Consider the following 22,172-nt stretch of genomic DNA (forward strand, 5'->3'; position numbering starts at 1 on the left):
TCACTGGGGTCAGATTAAAAAAATTGAGCGGACATTACGTGGCACGCAAGCCAAATATTGCCCACCCTTGGGCAAGACTGGATGGAAACCTGAAAGCCAAAACACTGAAACAAGTAGAAAGCCTCATAAATCACGAGTGACCTGTATAGCGTACTAGGAACAAGAAAGGGAACATCAAACAGAGATCAGGGGAAAATGTGCACTTTAGATCAATGCAGATGCAGGATGTACTTTACTGGATTGGTTGGGGGGAAAAAAAAAATCCGGCTGTATTTTCTCGTCGTGCAAACATACAAAACAGTCACAAAAACTTCCAATTTATGACTTAATTTGAGCCGCATACCATTTAATGTGTTTGTAATTCAGAACAGCTCACTGTTCTGGTTTGATGGCCAAGCACATCCTATCCCTGCAAATAATCAACGCCAAACAGAACTGTTTAGATCAGTGGTTCTTGGCCTTTTGGGTGATTCGTTTGAATAATATATTTTAAATTATTTTATTATTTACAATTATTTAATTACAGACGTAAATACATGTTAAAGTTTTTAATATTATTTAATTGTTTATTTGCTGACATTTTTGTCATATAACAATCAAAATATGATCACAAATTCATCATAAGTTCTTTTCACGTCTTTTCCTTAAAAAATTGGATCCCAGTTATTTAGACATGTATATTTTTTTAACTTGACTTTTAAGAGGAGCTGCTAAATTGTTAAGTCATTCTTGCCGGTCTGCGACTCGGGTGGTAGATAGTTTCCCACAATCAAGACCAAACAAAATCTTTAGAATAAATTCAAAAGTGTTGGTCATACCTTTTTGGATAATGGGGGTGGAGTGCATAAATCAACCCAAATATCACAAGGAAGGTATCTTCGAGTCTGGGTAGGCTGACCACGGCATCACCTTCAATCATGACTCGTAGTAGATTCGTAGTAGTGATTTGGACTTCTTTCGTGGTGTCATCGACAACAGTCAAGGAGGCTCACGGAATAGATCAACCTCTGGCCGATAAGAGTTGTCCTATGAATTAAAAAAATATACATATATAAAACGGACATACTGTATCATGTTGTACATAGAGTATTTCTTCCCTTTCTCTCGTGGCTTCCAGTTCTGACATTAACTGCTTTCCTTTTTCCAGACATTACATTTTAGCTGTAAAAGAGCCTAGAATACAACAAATGTGAAAGGACTCTAAATGCTCACTGGGGTCAGATTAAAAAAATTGAGCGGACATTACGTGGCACGCAAGCCAAATATTGCCCACCCTTGGGCAAGACTGGATGGAAACCTGAAAGCCAAAACACTGAAACAAGTAGAAAGCCTCATAAATCACGAGTGACCTGTATAGCGTACTAGGAACAAGAAAGGGAACATCAAACAGAGATCAGGGGAAAATGTGCACTTTAGATCAATGCAGATGCAGGATGTACTTTACTGGATTGGTTGGGGGGAAAAAAAAAATCAAGAGGTGGAGGAGTTCTGTGGACAATGCAGCAGAGGGTGGGAGGTGGCGGGATAGCAGAGGGTGGTAGTGGTGTTGGGGTCTCTGTCACAGCCCTTCTGGGTAATTGGCTCCAGATGTGAGGCCGGCAGCGTGGCCCCAGCGCCAGGGAGGCGTCAGGGCCGCATTAAGAGCTCAGCCCACAAGTGATGGGATCATGGAGAGGCGAGCTGGCCCTCAGCTCGCCACCCCTGACCAAACCCCATAATGGGCTGTTGACCAGTGAGCCTAGCCCCTCTCAACCTGCCCCCCACCTCAAAAAAGACACTTCCTGAAACATCGCAAGGTTCTTTATTTACTTAAGACTTATCTCACCTTTCCATTTCACCTTTGACCTTGATTTTCATCTTGATGCTATAAAAATCCCATCTTTCCTGTCGTTCTTGCAGTCTTGTCTGCTTGCCTTTCACTCCACATGCAGTATTTGAGACACTGAGAAAAAAAACGAGAAGAAAAATAAAATAGCGAGTAGTGTTAATAAGTTACGTTATTTCTGCCAAATTCAAACTGCAGGACACTCCTGGATCCATTTTTAATGTAAGCTTTTAAAATTTGTTACGTTTTTGAGAAAAGTGCTCAAACTGGTGACTTGTGAGGCCTAAATATAATACAGACTAAGAAACAAAGCAATTTAGAGAAACATCCCACGCTGATGTTGAGAAGTGGGAGCGTAACGGCTCGCTCGCGCAGCAGACGTGGGATCGATGCCTCATTCACGATCGCCTTGGCGCAAATTGGCGATCGGTCTGGGGTGAAATTCCCCCTTTGACCCAATATCAGCTGCTGTTCCAGATCTGAATTCCAAAGAAATAAACGAATCGTGAACTGTTAATCATCAGAACAAATCGTACTAATCCCCAGATACCTCGCATGGAATCCCTCTCGTGGTCGTGAGCAGGAAATGAGACAATCTGATTGGATGCTTTGCATGCGCTATGCTCCTCTGAAGATGCATTGAACCAGAAAAGCTGTGCTACACAGTACATACACACACATTTGATGGTTCAAAAAGCTGTGCTACACAGCGCACACACACATTCGATGGTCCCTTCTTGTTGAACTGATGTTTTTTTTGAAACACAAATAGGAAGGCCCGTATGCATCTTTCCAGTCTGTTTCACTGCAAGGTCGAAGTCAGGACATTGGGACCGCAAACGCGCAGTGAAGCAGAAATTCCTGATTTTTAATAACATGGCTCATTATTTAAAAAAAACACAGCCAACACCTCTTAGATCAATATGAGAGCGGAGGCTGTCCGCAGCGGGGTGGATCTGAACCCCCGCCGCCATCCCTGCAACTCATTCTATCCCTTCGACAACCCCGGAGATGGTGTTGTAATATCACTGGACGCTGGAGTGAGTTTAAGTCAACAAAAAGAGTTCCACATGCGTTTTGCGTCATAAGGCCTCCATTAAAACATTATCTCTGGTGATAAAAGCATTTTTTTTTTTTTGTATGGCCTAATCTCTTCCCAAAGTTAAGTGATGCAAGGAATGCATGTGAAGAGATTGCGGTCATTCACTTGGTGGCAATGTTGTACTGGTCAGTTTCGAACATGCCAACAGGAGCTCATCCATTCACTAAAGGAAAAATAAAATTTTAAAAATCTGGAAAAATATCGAGAGGTGCAGAGGCAGAAATGTAACTTATGAAACCTTTGTGCAGTTTTCACGACACACTTTTTGTGGACAGTATTCCCTATTTTGGAATCGAAGTGAAACGCCTGATAGGGCAAGATTTACATACAACATCAGAACTAGAAGACATGACAAAGAATCTATTCATTCTTCTATTTTTTTAGACCACTTATACACACACTAGGGTCGTGGCTAAACTGGAACCTAGTAGGTAATACGTTTAGGATTTTTTTTTTTTTTAGAATGCATGGTGGACCAGATCACATGTGCTGAGCGCTTTAGTAGCAATGTGTTTGTTGTGTCCACTACCGCATGTGATGGGTCAAATTTCATGAGTATATTTGTACATAACAAATAAAGATCATTTGTTGTCTTCTTCACTTCTGCCAAATAATCACAAGGACTACCTTCATAGGCGTGTCCTTGTGAGGAAGGTTGGTGGGAGACATTTCCTCCTCTGGGGAACCTCCTTGAGGGTGGTATGAAGAGCAAGCCGGGGATACTCTCTGCCATAATTCCTCCCATCAAAAGCAGAAGAGTCCGCTCAAATCCAAACAGCGTCCCAATTAGAAAGTGCAGAGCATGTGGCGTTGATTAAAGCAACAATTTCACACTGAGATGCGGGCCTTGGCATCCAAACTGCACCTGCCAATCAAACATGCTTGACCGGCAAGTTACACAATTCTGCGAGTGATATGTAACAATGAGACATACTGGAACACAGAATATTTCCCTTTTATTGAGTGTATTTCATTGATGTACAGTACAATCAAGAGGATTTCAACTGATGACAAGCACCAAGTAGCAGCAAATATACTATAAACAGTTTTGAATGTAAGTGAACAAAAAGATTTTTTAAAAAAAAAACATTTTAGTGAATACAGTTTGTTGTGAAATCCTAAAATTGCAATTGTGACAGACAAATATGTGCAATAACTTGATAAGCAGTTATATTCCACCAAAGGCATTTCTTGGGGGGGGGGGGAAGACTATTTGAAAAGGTTTAAGAGTTTCTATGATAAAAAGCTAGACTGTAAACAAGAATCTCAAATCATTGTGAGGTTCATGGGAAACAAAAAGAAACAATCAGCCAGCCTAAAATTGTGTTCAAGTCTTGAAATGTTGTTGTGATGTCTGGGCAGGACAATGGCATGATGACAACAACTTTCCAAAAAAAAAAAAAAAATACACAGCCTGAATGACATAGACGTATGTGTCTATTCTCCTTGATTTCATCCGATAAGGTTCTTTGGTAAAATCGTCCGTTTTTGCCTTTGTGCTTTGAAAAAGAGGTATGGAGGAGGGGTGAGGACTAAGAACTGTGTGTCCATGTGAAGATGATGATTGAGAAGCTGGTGACGCCCATGATTAAACCAAAGACAACCAGACACACCGCCTACAAACACAATGTTTGCATTAAAGCCTTTTTTTTTTTTTTTTTTTTTTTTTTAATGGAGCGAAGTGCTTTAAAATGGTTTCACATCTGTCTGAAGAAAGCAGACTTACCCCGATTGAGTCGAAGGATTTGAGAGGCTGGCGAGCAATCCTGAGGTAGAAGAGGCCAGGGAAGACAAACAAGAGGCAGCTGGATGTGGTCGATCCTGGCAAACAAAGATCATTTCTTTGAGGGTAACTGCCGCTTCATTATATGGTTGACTGCGCCATAAAAGATATTGTGAGCAGACGTTACAACTACAGTGTGCTGCGTTCCAAATTATTTTTCCTAAGGAGTCAATGCAAAAGGCTGTCAGCATAATTTGTCAGCCGTGAGAGAATAAATTAAAATGTTTTTGAACAAAAAGGCTAATGACAACTTTTTAAAAAAATCAATCACTGTTCCAAAAAAATGACACATAACAGACTTCAGAACATTTTACACATTGTAAAGAACTGAAAATTGCCATTTGTTGAATTTGCAGCATTGGGAGGTCATATCTACGGAAATCAATGTCTATCTCAATTAAAAACAGTGGACAGCCTATCGTGTTATCAGGTTACAGGTTACCATAATTGGAGCATGAAAGGGTTCATCTAAAAGTAATTCTACTTGTTTGAAACATTGAAACAATGATGAAAGTTAAACAAGTAAGGACAAAAAAATGTTAGTCATTTGCAACTGTTGCTTTTTTAATTCCTTTCAAACGCAGCATGCTATAGTTTTGTGCTGCAGTCTCAACATGGTGGAAGCACATCTCTGATGTGAAGTGGGCACTTTGAGACCGCGCCGCACCCGTTGTGCCTTTTGCTGACTGAGATGATGCCTGATGTCTGTTTGAACTTGAATATATATATATATATATATATATATATATATTTTTTTTTTTTTTTACATATTTATCCAAAAGAAAGGAATGATTTTATTCGAAACCGTTTTTACCTGAGAACTACATCATGTACGATCACTCAAATGTAACAAAAGAGGAGTACCACGACATACCCACGACTCCAAATACATTCCGAATATCAGGTACAAAGATGGCCAGCATGACCACCAGTCCCAGGATGACCACAGTGACTATGATGTGGGTCGGCCAGGAAAACGGACTATTTCCACGCAGCAGTAAGGTCACGGCCTTACGAGCCTTGAAAAACACCAAACACATATTTTGTTAATTGAGACACCACAAATTACACTCACTTGTAGTACAATCAAAAATCCTGTTTTAAAAGTTGAAAAACTTCATTGGAGTCAGGGTTGAGATTCATGTTGATGTCCACAGTCTACCCAACTTCGTTTCGAATACAAAGAGCTCCAACGGGGATAAGTATTGGTAACGAGATGTTTTGCCTTCAGGAAAAAAATAATCGCTCTTTAATGGACGTATTTATATGAAAGTAAAAGTATTGTGGTTGGAATTTAAAGTGGTATATTATGCACTGCGTACTACGGAATGCAATTTCTGTAGCAATTGCGTGTGAATTTTGAAAAGTTCATGCTTGAAAAGTTGATGTTGACCTGAAACGCTGTGGAATGAATGAATTGTTGAAATGCAGAATATGAGACTGGAAGTTGAAATGGTTTGAATCGGTAAGATACGTGGAAGAATGGATAGGGCTGAGCGATATGGCTTAAAATTCACATTATCCATTCATTCGTTTCTACTGCTGATCCGGGGTTGGGTCATAAGGGCAGCGGCTTTAGCAAGGAAGCCCAGACTTCCCTCTCCCTAGCCACTTCTTCCAACTCTTCCGGGGGGAAGCCAAGACAGCCAGCTGGGAGACAGTCTCTCCAGTGCATCCTGGGTCGTCCCTGGGGTCCTCCTGCTGATGGGGCATATCGGGACCCCCACACCAGGGAGGCAGCCGCACCAGGTGCCCGAGCCACCTCATCTGGCTTATCTCAACATTATATTGCTTTATAATTTAGATCAATAGAACTGCTTATGAATGGTTATCATGTGTCCGTAGAAGCGATATTCTAGCAGGAAGTAGTTTTCACGATACACACAAACTCGTCAAGAATTCCGCTCTTTGTGAATCGGCGTGGAAGGAGAAGGTAAAGAGTAAAACACTGTATCTCTTAATTTAGGTGTTCTGTTGGGAATAAGATGAACATTGAAGTTGAATTGGTTTGAACACAGAAAAAAGTAGGAGAAGCAAATATGTAAAACCTCATAAATTAAGATTTTTACTGTAACTTGACTTTGGAGAACGCAGTAAGTACCGGTAGTTTGATGTCCTGAATGAAGTACACATTTTCCAGATCGGACATTTTAAAAGCGGTCAAGAAATGTAGATGGAGGAGGTCTACACTGGTTTAAAAATTCTGTCACAGAAATTCTCTCCCAAGAGGTTCTGAATAAGATGAGCATATTGAAGCCAGAATGATTTGAATTGCTTAGGTAAGTTGTGAAATATGGAAGAATTAGTTAATTTTAGAAAATATCTCCTTTCATTTCAGTCGCAATTATCTTCATGGAAAGTGTGGAATTGTGGATCAAGTAGGAATGCGGGTCATAAGGATAGTTCACAAGATGTACTGAATGAGATGACTACAGTATTCTGAAATCGGAATGGCTTGAATTGGTGGAGAAATGTGTGGAGGGAATAGCAAAATATGTTAAACATATTTTTTGGGGGTGTAGAAGAGCATACAGTATGTGTAAGAGCTGTTACATAATTAGTCTCTCTAGTCTGCGTGTTACTGTCAGTGCAGGTGTCGGTACGACAACAAAACAATTCAGCACTTGCTACTCACAGGGAAGTGGATGAGCGGTATGGTCAACAGCACAGAGATGAGGATGGCGAGCCGAACAGTCATCACCATGATGTCCCGCGGTATGTACACATCGTAACTGAGCAAAAGCTCAGAGTCCACATGAGCTGTGGGTTGACAACAGATGGGAGTATCGCACAGGCGGCTTTGGTGGAGTGGCTCGAGGTCAAAACTGTGTGCTGCGGTCTACCGTAAAAGGTGAGGTAGCCAAAGAGGGCAGAAACCAAGTAAAGCAAGAAACTGAGGCTGATCCCAACATTGGTAACATTCTGCATCCTTGCTTTGGTCGGCCTGAAGAAGCAAAGAAGAAGACACAAGGAGGCAGGCGGTGAAGAACAATGAGGGGGTCGGATTGGGACACTGAGTACAGTTATTTTTAAAAATTCCTTACAAGGATGCATTTAGCAATTTTCTACACCTGCTATGCAATCATTACATAAACCCCAAACAATTTCTCGTGCAGACAATTTCAAGTATTTGAAGATTTTTTTTGACACCCATGTTTTTGCATGGACATGGCATTATTCAGTCAAACAATTGCGTAGCTGACCGGTCCAGTTCGCAGTAGATTGGCAGGACGGCTGTGTGGCACAGGAAAGAGAAGGCCATGGTGGGGATGGCGTAGGCACTCTGAAACAGACATCATCAGTATGGCATTTAGCAAATTATCCACTCACACTTTTACACAGGTGTGAGGGGCCGGTGGGTCAAGGTATGCTGATTGTTGACTCAGCAGTCCAGACTAAAGTGTAACCACAGAAAGAAAACGAAAAGGAGGAAAACCGCTTTATGTAAATAAATTTACCCGTGATTTATCGGGGCTGTATTTTCTTTAAAGTTATTAGCATTACAGCTGAAAGCATGCACTTTATGAGCTTTCGGCATGCACACATGAGTCGCACACAGGCCATCCCTCAATGGTGAAAGTGCGACATGTCATCAGAGCTTACAAATTGCAGCAGACACTTTTAACGAGTTCTCACAGCCGTCTCTTGTTGTTTGAGTGTGTGTGCGTGTGCGTGTGAGAGCAGGGAGGACTAACTTCATGTACGTACCCTACTGGAGACAATGAAAAGTTTGGGCGTGCATTCTGTGTCCGAGGCATTTGATACCTGCACAAACGGACACAAGAGGGAGTCTGTTATCCCTGAGAAGAAATGACAGAAGACAAACACAATGGAAGATTGCTGGCCATTCATGAAAATATGAGGTGTGACAGCTCCACAGCTCCATCACCACGGCCATCAAAAAGGGTCCCCTTGATGACAGGAAAGCTTAGGAAAGAAAAAAAAATCACAAGGAAACCAGGTCTTGAGCATGGAGAGGTTTCTCCACCAGGAACTGTCAGATGCTCAGTGCCTTGTGAGTAAGTGCTTTGTCATGTCATGTCACCTCTCACCTCGTCTCGTGCATTGAACCTAGCAAACGCCATAGGACTTTTTCGTAGACGTGCTGGTGGGGTTAACTTGGTGTGTGTTTGAAATATGAAATATAGCAGTGTATTGCATAAAACATAATGAAAGAGAATGTGAAAAAAATGAACTGGTTTCAAAACAACTTAAATACATGTGTTGTATGTGTGCCTTTAAGGGGTGAGGCGTAGTCAATGACATCACGAGATCAGTTAGGTTGAACCAAATTGGCGTTAGAGTAAGTTTTTTCCGACCACAGCACATTGCGCGTGTTCTCATTTTGTATATATGCACTTCTAAGTTGGGTTGAACCAAATTGGCGTGAGAGTGAGTTTTTTTCCGACCGCAGCGCGTTGCGCGTGTTCTCATTTTGTATATATGCACTTCTACTGGGTGAAGTGGTGAATATTTCTTTTTGCCATACATTAAGTTCCTTTATACTTGTATGATAGTAAATAAGGTTCGCATAGTGCATACAAAGCTAATGCAGGTTTGATGATCGTGACAGTTTTGATCTGGAAGAAATGCACTTGAAATGATTTCCACTGGGAAAATATTGTGGTCAACTTTGGAGGCTGCACTGTATTGGCACTGCTGCGAAATAGCAGAATTCCACTGCTTGGCGCATTGAGGGCTGAAAAGAAAACATGTCTCTAAGTTAATCCACAACAGGTCTGGAGTTCTAATATGGTTTGTATAATAAAAGAGGGCAAAGGTCACTTCCAGGCTGAGGGAGTGAGGAGGTGGGGTCACCTGAACTTCCTTCCCCTAAGGTAGCAGTCGCTCCACTTGGCCTTCTCTGGTCCTTATCAAGCAGAGACCCCCACTTCTAGTCTAGACCACCGCTGTCACATAAGATCGGCATCTTATGTACTTAAGGAACGTGTTATTACCTGGTAACTACCAATGAAGAAGGTGATGTTATGTGGCAGCGGGCAGGGGATAGACCATTTCTTGACCACAACCTGATGGCGGAAAAACGGCAACAGGTCAAAAATACACACGGAAATAAAAACGGAGTGAAAATGACAATTTACCACAATGGCAAAGTAGAACATGAAAAAGAAGGCGAGGCTGCTGGTGTAGCCCAGGAAGCCTGAAAGGAAAACCATATTGTATGTGACCGAGAAGCCTTTTAAAGAAGCCATTTGACATGTTTCCTCACCAATTTTTGGCAATATTGCAAGTGGGAGCACCACGCATAGCGTAACAAGGATCAGCAGCAGTCTGCCGTCTTCATACCAGGCATCCCTGGAAAACAAGGAAGACACATTTAGTAAATATAACACAACTCTTAAAGCACTCTATATTACCAGACAACTGAAGACTACACAAAAACGCAATGTGAATTCATTTAATTGTGACTGTCTTGTGTGGCTATATACTCATACCCTTTCAAATGTTCACTTTCATATTGAGGACATTTTCCAAAATCATTTAGATACATCTGTACACAAAACACCCCATATTAACAACAACAACAACAAAAAAGACTTGTAGAAACTTCTGTATATTTATTAAAAAAGATAAACTGAAACGGTTACCCTTTTGGACCAATTTAAACTCGAAATGTTTTTGACCAGCTGCTAGCTAGCGCTAAGCTAACCTGGTTGTCTTACTTGGCTACAAGTATTTAGACCCTTTGGTCAGTATTGAACAGTATTGAAGACCACTCCTATGTTTCTAGAATTTATTGTGTTCTTCTGAATACTTTATCTTCCTTTAACAATAACAATAACAATAACAATAAATCACAGTGACATTCCCACTGTTACTTTTAGGAGTCCAAAACACGGTTACCCTTTTGGACCAATTTAAACTCCAAATGTTTTAGACCAGCTGCTAGCTAGCGCTAAGCTAACCTGGTTGTTTTCATCTCCGGACTGGCGCGCCACGTTTGCTAACTCCTTCGCTAGGACGCCGTTCGAAGGCTTCAGCAAGCAAACAAAGGCGTTGATACTGCTAGCTGGGCTTTATTAACTGAGTGCTTAACAAATTAATTTAAAGCTCATTTTAATGCGGCGCGACAAGCACTGCCCACATCCATGCAACCTCCTTTTTGTTCTCATTAGTTTGTTGCTATGTCACCGCTTGGCCGGATTCTTTCTGCAACGCTACAATACGTCACACGTACTCAGATGTGAGTGTTGCCACCCAATTCCTCTGTGACAAGACACGCAACAACAATATGCTCAGACCCGTTCTGACTTGAATCTGAAAATTGTGATTCGGTGTTAGTTTTTAACGTCCGATATGTTTCACTATTCGATTGACCACAACCCTAGCTCTGTTACATCTATGGCACACTCCAGGCAGCATTATTCTGCTCAGCAAGCATCGAAACAAGACTTCAGAACATTCTGAGTGAGTCCCATCAAAGTTCAAATAATATTTAACAGAAAACTAAGTAATAGATCATGGTCATTCACAAAGCTTGACTTAGAGATATTGCAAAAGAAAAATACAAATAGCAATAAGTACTGAAAAACTCAAGGCTAAAAGAGAGCCATTTTAGAAATAAAAGTAGTTCCGAAATGTCAAGGACAGTGAGGCCTTTTTGAAGTACCTTAAAAGGGGACGCCTCTGGAAATTTGTCTCCATTTAACGCTCAAATACAGAGCGACAGAGTTCTCATGTGGTACTCATTAAAGGCTTTAGCTCTCACAAACCATAACAATTATGTAATTCACATTCAAACGCTGCGGCGTGCCATCAGATCAGATCACACCACGTATCGCTTGGTTTTCTGCAGAGAGGGGGGAATAATATTTTCCTTTGCTGAAGAAAAAGACGGGGCTGTTTAATAGTGATTGAGGCGGGCTGGCGTTAGAGGTGACGCATGCGGAAGGCATGCCGATTCGGCTGGGGTCTAGGTCAGATGGGAAGAGTGCTGCCTACCATTGGGACTGCAAGATTGGGTCACAGGGCCTGGCTCCAGTGCTCTTTATGGGCTTCCCATAGTCGGCGGCAGCCTGCCAACATCGACACCCTGTGACCTTTCCATGGCAGTTTCACTGCGACAGCATTTTACATGACCTCTGCATCTTCACCTATTTTGCCCAGTAACTATGTGGAAACTACTGTCATGTCCATAACGGTGCCAGAAGTTAAATTAGGTCGTAATTGCCAATAGGTGGCACAAGATGGCAGCAAATCTCTTTTTTCTATTTGATATGACCAACTGAAGCTGCTCCCCTCAGATCAAAAAAGGTTCCACCGTAATATTTTTATAGTCGACAGGGGCCTGGTCCGAGGACCAATGTGAGTTTTTCACCAAAATATGCGACTGTGAATTTCTGAATGTCGAAGTGCAAAAACGCAGGGGTTCACTGGATAAACCAAAAAGGTGGTTTGATGGCTGAGGTTCTACCGCACAGACTAAACCAAGCATACTTGTGGATCTTTCTTCGCGCGAGAGAGAACAGCTACGCTGGAGCAGAAAAGGGCACCCGACGTTTTCTACAAAGTTTGAAGCTTAAAATTTCAAATATGCCTGAGTATACTAAATAATTGCAATTTGGCATGGGGGTGCGGGGGTGACTGATTAATGAATTCAATAGCTGGCAAATGCAAATACTTTTAAGATATCCTCTCTAACATTCGGGAGATATGAAAAATAGATGCACATACATTTTTTTTTTTAAATCTACGTGTGGGAGGATTCCTTCCATGCAACTCCAAGATGCAACTCCAGGATGATTACAGAGAGGCAAGATACCGTTGAAGAAATATGGAAGATTTCCCGCAAATTCCAACATGTAGGACAGCCTTGAGTGAAGGAAGGAGCGTTGAGTCAGTCTCAACAAAGGGTTTAATAACAACACAAAATCTGGCTGGCGAAGCACAATAATTTCCCCTCCACAACTGAACACGAGAGAGGGGAGGAATTTTGGGCCTGGCTGTTTTATGACAAACGCGGCATAAAAAAACTAGAATGATATTTGTTTGTTTTTTTTTAAATAGAACACACTGTAATACAAAACATTTCTGCTAGTTGGGTTTCGATGGGCCCCGAGTGTGCCTCTGCTCGCTTTTCAAAACCGCTCATTAACAAAAAAGTTGTTTCCCTCTGCAGTGGGCTGTAATTACACTGGCAAAACTGATATCCCCTTGTATCAGTCTGATTCCAGGGAACATATGTGAGAGATTTGAGGGTGAAAGCAGAGCGCTAATACAAAACAGCTGCCTTGAGGAACAATCAAATGTTGAAGGAGTGAAAGCAGCTCGAGCTCTCCCTAAACCTGCGCAACCAATGACAGAGTGATACAAGTCACTTTTGTGACTTCCTCGTGAGAGAGGCGAGCTTCTGAACAGAGAACGACAACGGCGGCTGCGGCTAATGTGCTGTTATGCAACTTAATAGTGCAATTACTCACTAAATATTAGTATAGTGGTAAAGGTTGTCCTCCAGGCACAACTGCACAAGAGCTGAATGAACTGATCACAACTGTCAGGTTTGGTTACCACTGTCAGAGAGGTTTTCATCATCCACATGCGGATTATCGTATCCTGCTGGTGGCAAAATTGTTTTGTTGCGTGTGGAACTGCCTACGTGTTTTTGGGATAATAATGTTTGCGGTGGTGGTGCTTCAAATTCCAACGTTAGCCAGTCGGAGGCCGCTTTTCCAAAATACTGTCACCACTCCACGAGTACGGCGGGAATCTACGAAAACCACGCTGCATTGAACGCATCACTTAGAATGAGAGGCACAACCAGACAATGGGCACAACAACAGCGTCTCTTGCGTGCACTTTTCAGCGTTTGAGAGGAGACTGTGGTGGACTGTATACCACTAACCTAAAATAACGCAGTAGTAAAGTCATGATTACAGTCAGTATTTAAAAATACTTTCAGATGAAAATCAAGAAGCACGGCACGACATGTGAATGGTTTTTTTTTCTTGTGCTCAGTTTGGATTCTTCTGCCCTGGCAGAAAAATCTAATCCATTGAGTGCCTTGTGCGGTCGAAAAGCATTTTAATTTTTATTTTATTACCGATTTTTTTTCAAGTTTATTTTTGTTTCATTCGGTTTCATAACATGTAATAATAATCTTGATACTGAGATTGTAGTAATCAGGATTTACCCCCCCCCCCCGCCCCCCATCCCAAACTGATAATAATAAATTGTTATGGTCATTGGTGTGAAACTTGATTGCATCAACTTGTTTATTTAGTTTCATTGATAAGGGCCATGCCCAAATGGGAGAAAATACGCCCTGCACCACGCCGAAGCATCAGGCCTATATAGTGCAGACTCTTCACCATTACAGTTGTTTGTGGGATACAGTTTGTGTTTTGTTTAAAAAAAAAAAATCATCAGGGGTGGGCTTTTCCGCTTTAAGCTACATTTTTAAAAAGGACACAGGCAAGTTGATTCATAGATCAAGTGTCCATTTATAAGATAAGGTAAGATAAGATAAGAAATCCTTTAATAGTCTCACAATGGAGAAATTCCCACTTCACAGCAGCAAGGTTATGAGAGGAAGAAGTAGAAGAACAATAAATTATCCAATTATTCTTAAAAAAAAATCTATTTTAAAAACTGTAAAAAGGCGTGTCAATTATGGAGAATTGTGTGTTGTGCAGTTTAACATTACAATACATTAATATTATTCTGTAAATTTAGATTTTTCTAATATTTTTTATTTTATTCACAAAAAAAGCAATAAACCAATTGTCTATTTCGACTATTTTTAAAAACAAATAAATCATAGAAAATTGCAACACATATGCAACAGGAAACTAAACAATCCACAAAACGATTTAAAGAACAGAGCGGGCCCACATACTGTGCAAATGAAATTCAGACGTGCACCCACCCTGACTGGTCTGGACTCAGGAAGCTGCTGATGGCCGCCGGAAGCTCCGACTTCAAAATGAACATATATGATGACATGGCTGCGATAGAGCAGAGGGAAAGTTCACTGCGTTTGTTCGCAAAGACAAGCCAAAACAAGCACACAAAGCACAAAATGCCACACATGTGATTGGATTATTACTATTAAGTATGTATGTGGGTGGTGATGGGCGTCCAGCGCGCAGGCTGGAGGGCTTTGAGTTAATGCAGACGGGTGGAGCAGACAGCTCAAGGAGCTCAACGGCAAAGCCGCCAGTGCAGAGGAGCAGACGTAGTGCAGATCTTTGGAGAAAGGCGAGGGGGAGGAATGCAAACAATAATCATATCTGACGTTAATCCCGCCACTTCTCCCCTTTCTCCACCTCCCTTGGAAACGGGACATTATCAGCCGCCGACGGGCTCCCGCATCTTTCGAGAATGGGGATCAGGGTCACTTCCTTGGGTCACTCATGAGGGGAGGTGGGTGGGGGGGGACGCAAAAAGGGACGGAGGTTGCGGAAGAACAAGAGCAGGTTTGTGGTGTGAAATGGGATTCAGATGCAGCGTGCGGCCGGCGATAAAGGCAGATGATGTTAAGGGATTACATTTTGGGAAGGCAGACACAGACGGGGTTAGGAGGGACGTTATTGCCCCCGGGGCGAGGTTTTTGCCCTCGCCGTTAAATAAACTACGACCATAATCCCTCAGATCCTGCATGTGTTTATAAAGGAGAATTCCTCCAATAACCTCGCGGCCCACACAGACACAAGGACGCTCACTCTGAGAATAAGGAAACACATTAAGAAGCACTTAAATCTGCCAGTAAATGAGCCTCGTTTTGGGGATTCAGACAGAATTTGCTGCAACACGTCGTCCAAAATTTGTTAGGAACTAAAATCGAGGAGAAAGAAGACCACCATAATGCTCCATATAAAAAAATTTAAAAAAATGCACGCTTTGGCAGTTTTGGCATCATTCTTTTATGGGACGCAATGATATTCAACACAAGCAACATCGAGATTTGTTTCAATTAAGTCTTTGTTATTCAAAGTTTTGCACAGTCACCAATTGTATTTTAAACGTTTTAATAGTGCAAATCAATCAAACGTGTTCCGAGAAGTTCAACGTGCAGAAAAATAAAATAAAAAGAAGCAGATGTTGGCTGGGTGTCTAGCCCTTTAGGGGGCGGGATTTGTCCCACAGTCTGATGCTCCGTAGGTAGCTTCGCAAAAAGCAGTTAAGACTTTTAATGATTGTGAAGCCCTTCCTATTTGATAATGCAACTCAATAAGGATGCAACATACCTTCATTTATGGCAGAACAAAGATGAGATTTCTCCCAGCCAAGTTATTCGGCCAAATGCATCGCCACTGTGGGGCGATGCACTGTTCACATTCAGCTAAACCAGGGGTGTCAAACTCATTTCTCTCGCGGGCCACATTATAATTACCGTTTCGCTTGGAGGGCCGTTATGACTGAAACCATATAAAGAAGTCAAGAATAATGTTTTATTCAATTATTGTTTAAGTAATTGGAAAGAGGGTTTTGGGAACAAGAAAATGCATCCAATTTGTCACTGATTTATTACATATGAAAATTTGAAATTTTGGTACAGATGTTAGCAAACATCATGGAAGCTGTCGACGTTGATTTGCTTTTGCGGGCCACTTAAAATGATGTGGCGGGCCACATCTGGCCCCCAGGCCTTGAGTTTGACACTTGTGAGCACAACGGACTACAAATTGGAACGATAGTTTCGTTTTCGCAAAGCGAATGAATGTCACCCCGGCGTCGACGAGCATTCTTTTGTTACAAGCACAAAAACAACCATTGTTTTCTCAAGTGGATATGCAAAAAACGGAGGCATGAAAATGAACGAATCACTCTGCCTGTTGTTTATGAAAACATTTGATTCAAAGTATTATCTGTGTACATGGACGTAATGGTGTACGAAAACATTCAAACTATATGAGTGCATGGATGGAATCCTCCGGAATGGCTTGCAACTAACAATGCTGCCGATAAAATGTGCGGAGTGGCCGACAACGGGCAATGACAATGTTGGACACCAACCCACTATAACGTGCACTCTCAGTGCTAGCGGGACCAGGTAGGTCATAGTCCAACATCCATCTTGCCAACAAGCTCCTCTTCCTGCAACTTTTCAAACACCTGCATCCCCTCAGATAAGTTTGTAACGTCACTTTCTGACACGATTTCTGACTGCCTTTGTACACTTTCCATAGTGACTCCCACCATTGTTCAAATAGTGACGTTACACTTCCACGTTTGTCGCTAGTCAGGATGTCACTTTGGGAAAACGATTACTTTGTCAAATTTATTTAATCGTTTTTTTTTTTTAATTACTTGTGACATTAAATTATTTTGTTTGGGATTTTCTAAAATTACTCCACACTTGACTTGTGAATGGTGGTATCAGATATGCACGTGGAATAAGGCCTTCTCTGATATTAGCACTTATGCAAATGTGATAAAGATGATTTAGACTCTAATTTCGGTTTGTCTCATCCTTTGTTTATTCATTAGCTACCTCCCGGTTATTGGAAGATGAAGAACAGACAGTGGTTACAATTAAATATGATTCAGGGTACTGGATGAACCAGTTCCAAAGGTACCATATTAAAATGGCATACAATTATGCACTCTTACTGTATCTAGGTCATCATCAAAATGGATTAGAATATAATTGGTTGTTCCATCCTGCACCATTCCTCGACAAAGTTTTGGACATTGGTTTTGTATTCACTGAAAATGGGTGACAAAATTTTGGACATTGGTTTTGTATTCACTGAAAATGGGTCATTGTTTAAAAAAAAAAAAACATGATTTTTGCGCAGTACCATGTATTATGACAAGTTTGTGACTATTCTCACCTTGAGTCCATAATTACCTTCCTAGGATAAATGAAACATATCTTTTGAAAAGGCAGTGACAGCAAACATCAATGGCAGACATAGACAAAAAAATAAATAAAAATTATCCAACCACAAAAGCACGACATGCTGCGCTGGTTCAGTTTCATGCATTGGCTTGATACGTACGACATCACACTGCAACACTTTCACAACAATATCTGATGGGGTCACATAGTACTTACTTCTCTAACAAAGAGGTCCTTGAGTGAAGAGAAGGATTGGTTATTAGTAGAGTGGCCGGAAAACATGTTGTAACGACAAGCGTGTAGAAGAAGAAAATGAGTGTGTGCGCGTGTGGTCATCAGAGTAAGCACAGTCAGCGTGAAACATAAGACAGAATCACTTTCATTTGACTGTGCGAGCCTGTGGGCTGGCCAGTAATTAAGGTCAATTGGCCTATCAGCCTTTGGCAGTGCCGATGAATGTTTACTCAGAGTCAAGCTAATTGCGCTCTTATAAAAGGGGGCCTGGGTGCAGACAGATGCAGGCCCACATTGCGCCCCATGCTGGGGGGAAACCACAGACATTGCAGACGGGCAAGCGCAACAATCCGCCTGGCCGCGCCGCTAATGACCACCAGCGCGCTATCGCCGTGGCCGCAGAGTGAGGGGGCGGAGTCCTTAGGGGAGGGGTCCCATTTGGGTCTTAGAGGCTGGGAGTGGGTTTTACCATCAGTGATCAATTAGAGCACATGTCAGGTTTCAGGCCCCAGGGAGAGCGGCCGAGAGGACTGCAGCCATGGAGTCAAAGGTTATCGGGAGAGTCTGGATAATAGCCTTTACAGCCCAGCGGCAATAAACATTCAGAGGGGACGTATTTACAGCAGGGGGCGCTCTCAGCCTCAAGGATAATTGACATTGACACTGTTGTGGGGGGGGGAACCAAACAATGCTTTGCATCAAACATGTTACAGCAACCAAAACAATTATGCCCACCTGCACAATAGAATAAGAAAGGTGAGCTAAGAGGAAATTTTGGAAATAGCTATGCATGATGCAATGCAGGTTCCACACCACTGTAAAGTGCAAGCCCAATCATAAAAATATTGTTAAATTATTACTGTACTGTGTCGGTTATAACTGATTATTATTACATTTTAAAGGCAGAATTTCTCTTCGTCTCAACCGATTGTACAAACGCTCATATTGTTGTGGCCAGTTGATGTACATATTTTTAAAAAAAGAAGAAAAAAAAAAGAGGAGCAGACCTACCGCCAACATTTTGGATCAGGATTGCAATTCCAACAAGAACCTATCGAAATATTGTCAGTCAGTTCGCAGCAAGTTTTCAGCATGCCCATTTTTAAGTACATCTTGATCAAACTAGTAACTTGTACAACCAGAATGCAAGTACAGTGCAACCGTCAAAGTTGAACACAGACCATTTTGTGATGCTGACTCACATCTGATTTTACCGATATTAATTACCTCCCATTGGAATCATTTATTGCATTAGAAACAATCACTTCGAGAGCAACATGCGAGTATGCTCGCCGAGTAGTTCACACATCTGTCTAACAGCTCGGAGTTTCTGGGTTTGAAAGTGGGCTACCGCCTTCCTGTGGGGAGTTTGCATGCTCTCTCTGCGCTTCTGTAGGTTTTCGGCGGACACTCCAGGTTCCTCCCACTTTCCAAAAACACTTTCCTGTTCAATATTTACGATCACAACTCAACAAAGCTCGTCTCTCAGCTTTGTATGTACAGTATGGAGGATCTAAGTTTTACCTGGGCTGTTAATGCAAGCTACAGAGAGTCTTTGCCAGATGCGCATGCACATGCACAATGCATTTTTTTTAAATCAATTCATCAGTAAGTCATTCATTTTTAAGGGTTAGGCTGTAAAATAAGGTTGAAATGACAAACTGATTTTGGATAAGAGTTCAATGTGCTGGTCATGCTTAAAAAGTATCACAAATTTAAGAGCACCATTAAAATCAGTGAAAAGCAAAATAAACTTAGTGATGGGAATTTGGGCAATGATTTCAGCCTAATCAAAAGACAATACTTACTTTTCCTGGTTTTTCTAATGCTCGCTCTCCCAGATTTTCATATGAATTAATTCCTGCAGGAGTCAACAAATGATGATCAGTTATAATGAGGATATGGAAACAAATAGATGAGGCAATTTTCAGTCATATTTCTTGATGCAATCTTTGGTGATGTAAAAAGGATTGTTTTGTCTAAAATGAGAGCGTCACTCTCACCTGTCAGGTCACAGAGCTTGAGGAGGAGATGTATGGAATATGCTGCCAGGCCGGACACGAGTGTCAACAGGATGCTAGGTAAGAAAGACGGACAGAAATGAAGCTTCTCTAAATTGGCTTAATTCATTTAGGGCACACGTATTATTGTTTGCTTACCAAAAGCCAACTATGCCGGTGCTTGCCATGGCATATGCTAGTCCGAGAATGCCGCTGCCCATGATTGCATTCATCAGGTTAAAAACAGAGGAGGCAAAGGAGGCGCCTTTGGCCCTGCTCGCCTGCACACAATATGAAGACGGGCTTAGAAAACGGAAGAAATCAAATCATTTTAATTGATGGTGTGGACAACAACTGGTCACGCCTGACGATGGATCTCATGAAAGAGCAACACGGTGGCATGTGGGATCAGGGAATGGAAATGGGAATGGATAGGATGAGATTTGAGCCGCAGGCTGCAGGACAGCTGCCTGAGCTCTGGATAAACTGATTGACCCTTCTAATAGGGGATATCCTGGAGAGAACGAGTGGCAACTCTGGTGTCGGTGTCACAACAACCGTGGATTGACCTGCAGACCCGAGATACACTACCAAGAGACCCGACGTCATTTCCAACAGCAGATGAATTTTACATCCAAAGTAATCTTGACATGTTCTTTGTTTCAGCGAGCCCTGCTACAAAAACAGCATAGACCAACATGGTTTTGTTAAGTTTTTTTTGTGCTCGTTTTGCTGGCGTCACCAACAAAACCAGCAGCAAAAGCACACCAAAAAAAATCCAACATTCAAACAGCTAAATCTTCAGCGACTGGGCAATCAGCTATATGTACTGAGCCACAGCTGCTCAGCAGTGCCAGCATGTTGCTGCGGCCCTGCCACGAGCTGGTGATAGCAGGTGACCAGCTGGAGTTTTGCTGGGATCACCAGCTCCCAACAGGGCAACAACAGCTTGGCGGTTTTGCTGGATGGCTTTGGTTCTGTTGGTAGAGCAGGTTTCCCAGTGACCGAAGGTTTGGCTATTCGAATCTTGGCTGCTTTAGTGCACTTTTGCTGTTGGTCTTGCTAGTCACAGCAGCAAACACAGCATGCTGATGTTGCCCTTTTAGTACCTGGTGACACCAGCAAGACCAGCACAAACACATAAGACCATGGTGGTTTATGCATTCTTTTTTTTAAGCAGTGAGACTATATCCATCCATCCATTTTTCAAATCCGCTTATCTTCACGAGGGTGGCAGGCACGCTTGGAGCCTATCCAAACTGTCCTCGCGCAATAGGCGGGGGACACACCAAACTGGTTGCCACGCAAGCGCAGGGCACACATAGACAAACAGCCAATCGCACTCAGAGTCAGACCTAGGGGCAATTTAGAGTGTTCCATGAACCACTCACGCATGTTTTTGGAATACCCAGGGAGTACCCAGAGAAAACCCACGCAGGCACAGGGAGAGCATGCAAACTCAACACAGGAAAGCTGGAGCCAGAATCGAACCCTGCAGCTCTGCACTGTGAGGCTAACGTGCTAACCAGTCGACTACCCTGTCAACCAGGGAGAGTATATGGCAACAATAAACCTTACACTTGCATTAAATGATGTAACTTTCCTGTTCAGCGTCCCATCCTGTTTGCACAGTCAGCAGCTCAACATGCCAACGTAAGCAAAAAATATAAAATCGTATATGGCCAAACCAGTGCTGAATTCATCCGCTTTCTGATTCGCACGTCTTAAAAATTCAGCTGACTAATGGTCTTAAATATCGTATACGTATTTACTGTCGTCAAAATAAAGCCAGGTTTGCACAAATATATTAAGTACATATAATTTACGGCTAATATGAATCGTGTTCTATCATAAAGCTCTGGCATTTTTCAAAAATAAATATGCAATGATAAGGAATTGAGTAATTTCGAGCTCTTCGTTAGCCGCAAACATGTTTGAGGTGCAATTCCAAATTGCATTACAACAACGTGTAATTTAAAATGAGTCAAATGCACATTCCTATTTCAAAAGAAATAAAACGACTGAATGTGATAATCTGATTTGTTATAATGATTGAACTCTAGAGACAGCACTTCAACGGAACAAAATTATAGTTTTACTGTTCATTTTTTTTCTACTTACATTTGACAAAGGCGTTGTTTCATCCCCTTCTGTCTCTATGGTCGCAGATTGGCTGTCAAGTTCTGCGTTTCCAGTCCCGTTCAGACTCATTTTCACCAAGAAAAGAAAAAGAACACGAGGAACTCCAATAATGTGTCACAAAAGCTTGGCGCCGTGACTGAGAATTATATTACCATATTCTCAGGTAGAATTTTTTTTCATCCGTCTTTTCTTATTGGCTTGGTGTTGTTTAAGTCATGTGTTTGTAATTTCCGTCGCACATTAACGTCATGAAATTTCGGACCAATCAAACACGAGGGTTT

General features: G+C 41.9%; 1 protein-coding gene across 1 annotated transcript; it reads right to left on the reverse strand.

Moving 5' to 3' along the window:
• Positions 1-3,858: 3,858 nt before the first annotated feature.
• slc38a6 (solute carrier family 38 member 6) lies at positions 3,859-22,091 on the reverse strand. Its single transcript, XM_019881736.1, has 16 exons — positions 21,871-22,091; positions 19,909-20,030; positions 19,753-19,826; positions 19,558-19,610; positions 18,761-18,800; positions 14,597-14,675; positions 9,941-10,026; positions 9,813-9,871; positions 9,669-9,740; positions 8,419-8,475; positions 7,914-7,993; positions 7,554-7,654; positions 7,346-7,470; positions 5,585-5,729; positions 4,654-4,748; positions 3,859-4,543 (listed from the first exon to the last, which is right to left on the reverse strand). The coding sequence occupies exons 1-16, from the start codon at positions 21,958-21,960 to the stop codon at positions 4,460-4,462; spliced, it is 1,362 nt and encodes a 453-aa protein (XP_019737295.1). The 5' UTR covers positions 21,961-22,091; the 3' UTR covers positions 3,859-4,459.
• Between the last annotated feature and the right edge of the window lie 81 nt (positions 22,092-22,172).

Source organism: Hippocampus comes, unplaced genomic scaffold (assembly GCF_001891065.2).
Source record: "Hippocampus comes isolate QL1 unplaced genomic scaffold, H_comes_QL1_v1.1 scaffold587, whole genome shotgun sequence".
Taxonomy (NCBI): domain Eukaryota; kingdom Metazoa; phylum Chordata; class Actinopteri; order Syngnathiformes; family Syngnathidae; genus Hippocampus; species Hippocampus comes.